The following is a 9,859-nucleotide window of genomic DNA, read 5'->3' on the forward strand; positions in this document are numbered from 1 at the left end:
TCGTTACTCAGACAGAAAGTGGAGCACAGCTTCTCAGGGTCTGGATGGAACCATTATGTGCCCTTGCTACTGTTGGCAAGATCAGGGGGCAGGGGATGCATCTGCAAATTTCATGGAGCTGATACCTCATTAATTAATTAATTAATTAATTAATTAATTCATTCATTCATAGAATCATAGAGTTGGAAGGGGCCATACAGGCCATCTAGTCCAACCCCCTGCTCAACGCAGGATCAGCCCTAAGCATCCTAAAGCATCCAAGAAAAATGTGTATCCAGCCTTTGCTTGAAGACTGCCAGTGAGGGGGAGCTCACCACCTCCTTAGGCAGCCTATTCCACTGCTGAACTACTCTGACTGTGGAAAAATTTTTCCTGATATCTAGCCTATATCGTTGTACTTGAAGTTTAAACCCATTATTGCGTGTCCTCTCCTCTGCAGCCAGCAGAAACAGCATCCTGCCCTCCTCCAAGTGACAACCTTTCAAATACTTAAAGAGGGCTATCATGTCCCCTCTCAACCTCCTTTTCTCCAGGCTGAACATTCCCAAGTCCCTCAACCTATCTTCATAGGGCTTGGTCCCTTGGCCCCAGATCATCCTCGTCGCTCTCCTCTGTACCCTTTCAATTTTATCGACGTCCTTCTTGAAGTGAGGCCTCCAGAACTGCACACAGTACTCCAGGTGTGGTCTGACCAGTGCCGTATACAATGGGACTATGACATCTTGTGATTTTGATGTGATGCCTCTGTCATGTACAGCTTGGAAATGGCATTCGTTCGTTCGTTCGTTCGTTCGTTCATTCAACCAACCGCCCTGAGCCTCAGGGGAGGGCGTTATATACATATAATATATATAAAATTCATTCATTCATTCATTCATTCATTCATTCAACTGCCCTAAAATACAGGGGAGGGCGGTACATAAATATAATAATTAAATAAAATTCATTCATTCAGTAATGGGTTTAAACTTCAAGTACAACGATATAGGCTAGATATCAGGAAAAAGTTTTTCACAATCAGAGTAGTTCAGCAGTGGAATAGGCTGCCTAAGGAGGTGGTGAGCTCCCCCTCACTGGCCGTCTTCAAGCAAAGGTTGGATACACACTTTTCTTGGATGCTTTAAGATGCTTAGGGCTGATCCTGTGTTGAGCAGGGGGTTGGACTAGATGGCCTCTATGACCCCTTCCAACTCTATGATTCTATGATTCAATTCATACACTGAACATCACTGCGATGTCTCAGGGCCGTCGACCTTCCTCAGCTTTTGAAATGCTGATGTGCTGGAGGCAGAGCAAGCTACGGAACTTCTGTAGTGACTTACCTTCGTCACATAGCGAAAACCCTTGGACTGTAGAGGCAACTGCTTCTGAAGCAACTTTTTAAATAAGCCTGCCCAGCCAATCAGATGTGCCAATCAGAAGTCCTGCCAGGCGAGAGCCCTCCCTGGCCCCACCCACTTGCTAACGAAACTTGGCGGGGGCCAGGAAAAGTGACGCCGGACGCCGTGGGGCTCATGGGCACCGTGATGGGGAACCCCCAGTGTGGCGCTGAGGATGTCTGCCTGGGAGCTGGAAGACCTGAATTCAGATCGCCCGTGGTGCCCTCGAGCCAGTCATGTGCTCTCACCCTAACTAACCTTGTAAGAGGGTAAAGTTGGTGCAAGGCTGCGAGGGAGGGCCAAGCTGTTGGAATGTGCAAAATGTGCCCCGTGCAGAATTCAAAACATATATGAAGAATGTCCTAACGGGGCACCAGTGGAGATTTGGAGATACCATCTTTAGATTAGGAACTCCCTGATGATTTCCAGATCATCTCCCCCTGTGTCCTGATTGGCTCTGAGGAGTCTTCCTGCTCCTCAGAGCACACTTCTTCCCTGACTGCCTCCAGAAGAACAGTTAGACAGTTAGGACTGTCTCTCTCCTCTCTTTCTTTTTCTGCTATCCTGAGCACCTTGGGAGTTAAAAATGTGTGTGAGAGAGGAGGAAGGGAGCTGAGTCTTATTCAGGGCTGAAAAGATAATGTTGACTCTCATTAACCTCATGCCCCAGAAACCTCCTTGGTCTCTAAAGCTGCTACCGGCCTCGAATCCGGTTGAGGCAAAGAGGCTCCTTCAAGCCCCTCTTACTGCAAAAGGTGCAAAAGGAAGTCTCTGCTCGGGGAATCTGAATAGGGTGATGATCCCTGGCCTGCGGGAGTGCACCTGGCCTCGGCCTGGCCCCAACCTGGTGGAAAGAACTCCCGGAAGAGCTCAGGGCCCTGTCGGAGCTGACTCCGTTCTGCATGGCCTGCAAGATGGAGCTCTTCCACCAGGCATTTGGTTGAGGCCAGGGCAAAGAAGATCAGATGGGTCCCTCCTCCGAGCACCCCAAGGCGTCCACTGAGTCAATCGGGGGGAGAATTGTCGTTGAGGAGGGTTTACAGGGACTGTCAGGGCTTTATTGTATTTTATTTTAACTTGTTGTAAACTGCCGCAAGCCGGCCGGACTGAGAATGGCAGACAATAAATATAATACCTATAATTAATTGATAAAGTCAGCTTGAGTGGAGTGTAGGTAAATACACTGCAACTGCCCGAGCTGCTGACCTAGACCCCCAGGAGGAAGAAGAAGAGAGAGCCTGACAGCGCCAGCAGCTCATTCTGGCTTTTAGAATCATAGAACCATAGAATTAGAATTTTGGCAGGCCGGGAGACCGCAGGCAAGATGTGAAGAGCCTGCCTCACCTGCAGCACCGTCAGGGTTTCCGGGTTGTTCTTCTCCAAGGCGATGTCGAAGGCGGACTTATCGAACTTGCTGAAGGCGTGGACGTCGGCTCCGTGTTTGAGCAGCAACTCGATGACGTCCCGGTGGCTGTGCTCCGTCGCCCAGTGCAGGGCGGTCATCTTCAGCATGTCCTTTGCGTTGATGTCGGCACCATTCTGAGGACAGAAAAACGAAAGGATGGTAGAAACTCAACCCCTCCATGGTACAAAGGAAGAGAGACGGAGAGAGAGGGAGAGAGGGAGGGAGGGAGGGAGGTGTGGTTTTTTCATCCCCCGCTTTTCACTACCTGAAAGAGTCTCAAAGTGGCTGACAATCGCCTTCCCTTTCCTCTCCCCACAACAGACAACCTGTGAGGGAGGGGAGGCTGAGAGAGCCCTGAGATTACTGAAGAAGAAGAAGAAGAGTTGGTTCTTAGATGCTGCTTTTCTCTACCCGAAGGAGTCTCAAAGTGGCTTACAATCGCCTTCCCTTTCCTCTCCCCACAACAGACACCCTGTGAGGGAGGGGAGGCTGAGAGAGCCCTGAGATTACTGAAGAAGAAGAAGAGTTGGTTCTTATATGCCGCTTTTCCCTACACGAAGGAGGCTCAAAGCAGCTTCCAGTCGCCTTCCCTTTCCTCTCCCCACAACAGACCCCCTGTGAGGGAGGGGAGGCTGAGAGAGCCCTGAGATTACTGAAGAAGAAGAAGAATTGGTTCTTAGATGCCGCTTTTCTCTACCCGAAGGAGACTCAAGGCGGCTTACAATCGCCTTCCCTTTCCTCTCCCCACAACAGACACCCTGTGAGGGAGGGGAGGCTGAGAGAGCCCTGAGGTTACTGAAGAAGAAGAAGAAGAGTTGTTTCTTAGATGCCGCTTTTCTCTCCCCGAAGGAGTCTCAAAGCGGCTTCCAGTCGCCTTCCCTTTCCTCTCCCCACAACAGACACCCTGTGAGGTGGGTGAGGCTGAGAGAGCCCTGATATCACTGCCCGGTCAGAACAGTTTTATCAGTGCCGTGGTGAGCCCAAGGTCACCCAGCTGGCTGCATGTGGCGGAGCGCAGAATCGAAGCTGGCATGCCAGAATAGAAGTCCACACTCCTAACCACTACACCAAACATAACCAGCATTCAGTACAGTAAAATTCGTGACAATAACAACTGACAATAAAATTTAACACTTAACAGGCTCTTCTTCGGGCCTGCTCAGGGGAAGGCCTCAGCCTCCACCCCACCCCCACCCCACCCCCGTCCTCACCCAGCAGGGCTCTTCTCGCATCCTTAAGCAGCCCCCTTCCCAACAGAGCCTGGCGTACCCTGATCAGCAGCTCGACGATGTGCGGGTGTCCGTCGGCAGCCGCCATGTGCAGCGGGGTCCTGTCTACTTTGGTCCGAGCGTCCCGGCTCACCCCGGCCCGGAGCAGAACTTCCGCGGTGGAATAATGGCCATGCTGAGCCGCGAGGTGAAGGGGGGATGTTCCCAGCTGCCAAGCGGTTAAGCAGAAAAAGTCAGTTGCTGAAAACGTGTCGAAGCTCTTGGCTCAAAATCCCGAGAAAAGTTCAGGAAGAGGAGAACTGCAAGCATTCAATCGCCATGGAAACCTTTGCACATTTTAAAAGAAAAGTTCTACCAAAAACCAAAGCATTCTGCAACAGCCACAACACACAACAGTAACCCCCCCCTCAATAAAAGCAGAGAGGAAAGCAAAAACTAGAATAACAAGCAGAAGGAATCCCTCCTTCCCGCGCTCAGCTTTCACTGTGATTTATGTACATGTGTATTAGAGTCTGCAATATTTATTTATTTAGCGATTTAGGTAAAGTGTGAGGACGAAATTAACATAAAGCATCATAAAGTTAGATTCAAGTGGGTCGCTGTGTTGGTCCGAAGCAGCACAACAAAACAAAATCAGAGTCCAGGGGCACCTTTAAGACCAACAAAGATTTAATCAAGGCATGAACTTTCGAGTGCTTGCACAGGGCTTGTAAGCTGCCAAGCTTCTGGATGAGGCCAGGATAAGTGGACATAGAATCATAGAGTTGGAAGGGTCCTCCGGGGTCATCTAGTCCAACCCCCTGCACAATGCAGGACACTCACAACCCTCTCACTCACCCCCTTGAGCCTTCCCAGAATCAGCCTCTCCGTCAGATGGCTCTCCAGCCTCTGCTTAAAAACCTCCAAAGATGGAGAACCCACCACCTCCCGAGGAAGCCTGTTCCACTGAGGAACCGCTCTGCCTGTCAGGAACTTCTTCCAGAGGTTTAGATGGAATTTAGAATCACAGAGTTGGAAGGGACCTCCCGGGTCATCTAGTCCAACCCCCTGCACAATGCAGGACACTCACAACCCTCTCGCTCATCCACTGCCACCTGCCACCCCCTTGAGCCTTCACAGAATCAGCCTCTCCATCAGATGGCTCTCCAGCCTCTGTTTTAAAATCTCCAAAGATGGAGAACCCACCACGTCCTGAGAAAGCCTGTTCCACTGAGGAACCGCTCTAACTGTCAGGAACTTCTTCCGGATGTTTAGACGTAATTTCTAAATCTTGGGTCCCTCCTCTAATGTCCCCCTATGTCCCCATTTGGGTAATATCTACTTCCAGCTGGGTGTTCGCAGCTGGGGGATTCTAGGGGTGGGGGAATCTTATGTTATTTTTACGGTATTATATCTTGGTTAGTAACTTTTCAACTTTGTATTTCAGATATGTGGTCAACCACCACAAGTCTATAAATGTGATGTAATCAAATAAACAACTGTACGTCAGTCGGCCATTTCCTGTGCCATTTTCCCTGCTCGGCACGTACCCAATCCGTGGTGAAGGGCGCTCCGTTCGCCATTAGCATTCTTACTTCGTCATCTTGGCCTCTGCGAGCCGCTTCCAGCAGCCTCTTCCCCAGATCCACCAAGGACATCTTCAGACATGGGAATGGAGCGATTTGAAAAGCTGGGTTTTGGAGAAGAAAGGGAGAAAGGGAGGAAAAATGAGCTGAACCTCCTGGTTGGATGGGAAGGTGGGTCAAACTCTGTATTGTTTGGGTCTCCAGGGGTCACACACAATCCATGTGTGTGGCATTTCATAGAATCATAGAGTTGGAAGGGACCTCCTGGGTCATCTAGTCCAACCCCCTACACTGTGCAGGACACTCACAACTCTGTTGCTCATCCACTGTTGCCTGCCACCCCCTGGAAATGACCCCTGGAGGTAGTTGTGAATTTCCTGCATTGTGGAAGGGGTTGGACTAGATGACCCTTGAGGAACCCTTCCAGAATTCCCCAGCCAGGATGTTGACTGAGGTGGGGCACAGGGGCCATATAATTCCAATCTTGCCCCACATATACTCAAGTCTTTCTGGAGGGAGGAGAGCTGAGTAACAAAGGTTTGTTTTTAGGTTGCCAACTTGGGAAATCCCTGGAGATTTGCAGGACGGAGCCCAGGGAAGGTGGGGCCTGAGACAGGCAGGGACCTCAGTGAGGCCCAAGGCCATCTAGTTCCCCTTGCAAAGCTGCCATTTACTCCAGTGGGACTGATCTCTGTCAACAGCAGTAGTGGAAGATCTCCAGGTGCCACCTGGAGTTTGGCAATTGTAAGCACGGTGTAAAATGATGTGACGCATTTGTGGGCATCAGATCGTAGAGCTGGAAGGGACCTCCAGGGTCATCTAGTCCAAAGCCCTGCACAATGAAGGAAACTCAAAATCATCTCCCCCCCACCAGTGACTTCAATTCCATGTCCAGATGATGCCGTCTCCCCAAATCAGTATGAAAGCTCTTATTTGAACAAACATCATTGTTAGTCTTGTTTTTGTGTGAGGAGAGACAATTGCAGGTGATGAACCAGCCCTTGCCACCCCAATACACAGCTCACCAAATGCATAAGATCAGAAGACCCCTGCGAGGGTCCCTCCAGTCCAGCCTCAGTCTCACCCAGTGGCAAACCAGCTCCTCTGCAGGGCCAGCCACAGGGCAGAGAGGCCAATCCCCCCACCCCACTCCTGATGTTGCCCCCTGGCTCTGGGGCTGAGAGCATTCGTGGATCTACATGCAGAGGTTCCTTTTAGTCACCATTGCATCCTCTTTTCTGGCCTTCACTCCACCTCCTCCTGGCAGCACATCCCACATTTTCATCACTGTTAAGGTGACCGGATTTTAACATTGGTAAAGCGGGACACCATTGACCAGGGGGGTTCTTGATTTAAAATTTGGTCTATATGGAGCAACAAAAAGTTTCATAGAACGCATAGAACGCAAAAATTGCATTGTAATATATATATAATTTCAACATAAGTGCAATTTGCCAGGTACCCCCAGACATCCCTCCAAAAGCGAGACAATCTGGTCACCTTATGTAAAGTGGTCTTTCCTTCCACCCATCCTGAACCTACTGCCCATTCGCTCCTTTTTGCATAGGGAGGGTGGAAATCCTCCTTCCCCAATTCCTGCACACCAGGCACCCTTTTAACAACCTCCCCCCTGTCCCAAACGTGTGTGTGTGTGTGGGGGGGGGTTATCAACCCTCTTCCTCGTCGCTAATCAAAGGGGGGGGGGCTGCCAAAATTTTGCACTTCCAAATCTCTTCATCCCCCCCCCAAATCCCAGGGGAGCAATCTGATGCCTCCCCCTCCCAAGCCCCCTGAATCCCTCCCACAATTGCAAGCCCCCCCTCCATGACCCCCCCTCCATCCCCCCCTCCCCCACAGCCAGCCCCTCCCCCACAGCCCCAGACTCACCCCTGGGAGGCGGAGGGAGTGGCCGACGGGGGCGGCGCCAGCTTGGGTTTAAGGGGGGGGGGCTTCCTTGGTTCCTCTTATTGGTTAACACGAAGGCCGTCCGGGCCCCTGCTGGGATTATGATTCCTTTTTATTTATGTGTATCTTTATTATTGGAGGTGATTTAATGGGTGGCGCCCCTCCCCCCTTCACTCAGCCCAAGCGGAAGGAGGGAAACAAAATGGCGGAGCCGGAAGTGCAGGAGCGCCGGGCACCATCGAGGGAGGTAGAGGGGCCCCCCTCTCTAGGCCTCTTTCAGCGACTTCCGGTCTGAAACGGAAGCGATTTCCCCCCTCGTTTCCGGGGTCTGTTTACAGTGAGGCTAGAGAGGAAGGACTCTGTGGTACCGCAAGGGATTGTGGGTAATGGCCGCTTTCTTTTTTATTTTGCCGGAAGTTGGGGATCTGTTTGCATCGCTCTTCAGCGCCTCGGGAGGCGGAGGGGTTCGCGGGGAAGGCGAGCGGTGATGCGGCTCGTGAGGCTGCGCGCTGCAGGGACGTATCACGTCTTTCTCTTTTTTTGCTTCCTCCGCTTGTTGGGGCAAGAGAAATAGTGTCCACCCTGCTGGCCTAGAAAAAAAAATTAATTATAAGGAAAAGTTTAATGAGTTAGGAGGGTCCTTTTCACATATAATATACTAAGTAAATGCAATAGGTGTTTGGTATAAAGGGAAAGAGTTTTTAAAAATGGATAACTAGTTATTTTTCTCAGTATATGGCTCCTTGGGTGGGTTTTTATTTATTATTTATGTTATAATTCTTTTTTAATATTTTCATAGAATAAAATGAACAGGAAAAAGAGAAAGCCATAGATCATGAACACCATAAACATCGCCATACAACTTCTTAAAAATATCACCTAATCTACTACAAATAAAAAATTCTACTTAATATAATGGATGAGCGAGAGGGTTATGAGTGTCCTGCATACTGCAGGGGGTTGGACTAGATGACCCAGGAGGTCCCTCCCAACTCTTGTGATTCTAAGATTCTAAATTCCGTCTAAACATCCGGAAAAAGTTCCTGGCAGTCAGAGCGGTTCCTCAGTGGAACAGGCTTCCTCGGGAGGTGGTGGGTTCTCCATCTTTGGAAATTTTTAAGCAGAGGCTGGATAGCCATCTGACGAAGAGGCTGATTCTGAAGGCTCAAGGGGGTGGCAGGTGACAGTGGGTGAGCGAGAGGGATGTGAGTGTCCTGCATAGTGCAGGGGGTTGGACTAGATGACCCAGGAGGTCCCTCCCAACTCTTGTGATTCTAAGATTCTAAATTCCGTCTAAACCTCTGGAAGAAGTTCCTGAGGGTTAGAGCGGTTTCTCAGTGGAACAGGCTTCCTCGGGAGGTGGTGGGTTCTCCATCTTTGGAAAATTTTAAACAGAGGCTGGAGAGCCACCTGTCAGAATCCTGTGGTTTCTGCCGTTATTTAGGGCAGGGGTCCCCAACCTTTTGGCACACGGGGGCCACATTAGTGTGCCCAATGCCTACAGAGGGCCACATCTTAAACCAAAACGTAACACAATTATTAACCTACCTATTTCGATCAAAAGTAAACATTCAAAGGTCAATGAAGAAATGTGAACTTTAATGCAATCCACTTGGCCTTCCTTATGTACATACATAGCTTCAACAGGGTAATTCATGGTGAGGGGGAGTTAAAAAGTTGAGTGGGATGGGTGCCTGAGCTTTGCTGGCTAGCAAAACACCTAGAATGGCCAAAATGCTACTATACTGAGGATAAGAACAAGAGGAGGCTGACAGAAGGAGCCAGGGAGACCAGAACAAACCATGTTCACAAGATGTCACAGTCCCATTGTATACGGCACTGGTCAGACCACACCTGGAGTACTGTGTGCAGTTCTGGAGGCCTCACTTCAAGAAGGACGTAGATAATATTGAAAGGGTACAGAGGAGAGCGACGAAGATGATCTGGGGCCAAGGGACCAAGCCCTATGAAGATAGGTTGAGGGACTTGGGAATGTTCAGCCTGGAGAAAAGGAGGTTGAGAGGGGACGTGATAGCCCTCTTTAAGTATTTGAAAGGTTGTCACTTGGAGGAGGGCAGGATGCTGTTCCCATTGGCTGCAGAGGAGAGGACACGCAGTAATGGGTTTAAACTTCAAGTACAACGATATAGGCTAGATATCAGGAAAAAGTTTTTCACAGTCAGAGTAGTTCAGCAGTGGAATAGGCTGCCTAAGGAGGTGGTGAGCTCCCCCTCACTGGAAGTCTTCAAGCAAAGGTTGGATGCACTCTTTTCTTGGATGCTTTAGGATGCTTAGGGCTGATCCTGCGTTGAGCAGGGGGTGGGACTAGATGGCCTGGATGGCCCCTTCCCACTCTAGGATTCTAGGAGTCTAGTT

The 9,859-nt window shown here is 50.0% G+C and overlaps 1 protein-coding gene across 1 annotated transcript in view; it reads right to left on the reverse strand.

The window, feature by feature from the left end:
• Positions 1-7,682, reverse strand: part of GABPB2 (GA binding protein transcription factor subunit beta 2) — a 21,727-nt gene extending 14,045 nt beyond the window's left edge. The window contains exons 1-4 of the mRNA XM_077319791.1: positions 7,466-7,682; positions 5,543-5,682; positions 4,054-4,221; positions 2,724-2,918 (exon numbers count right to left, since the gene is read on the reverse strand). Of these exons, the coding sequence (XP_077175906.1) occupies positions 2,724-2,918; positions 4,054-4,221; positions 5,543-5,650 (471 nt within the window). The 5' untranslated portion in view covers positions 5,651-5,682; positions 7,466-7,682. The remainder of the gene's footprint in view (positions 1-2,723; positions 2,919-4,053; positions 4,222-5,542; positions 5,683-7,465) is intronic.
• Between the last annotated feature and the right edge of the window lie 2,177 nt (positions 7,683-9,859).

This window comes from Paroedura picta, chromosome 1 (genome assembly GCF_049243985.1).
Source record: "Paroedura picta isolate Pp20150507F chromosome 1, Ppicta_v3.0, whole genome shotgun sequence".
In the NCBI taxonomy this organism is placed as follows: Eukaryota; Metazoa; Chordata; class Lepidosauria; order Squamata; family Gekkonidae; genus Paroedura; species Paroedura picta.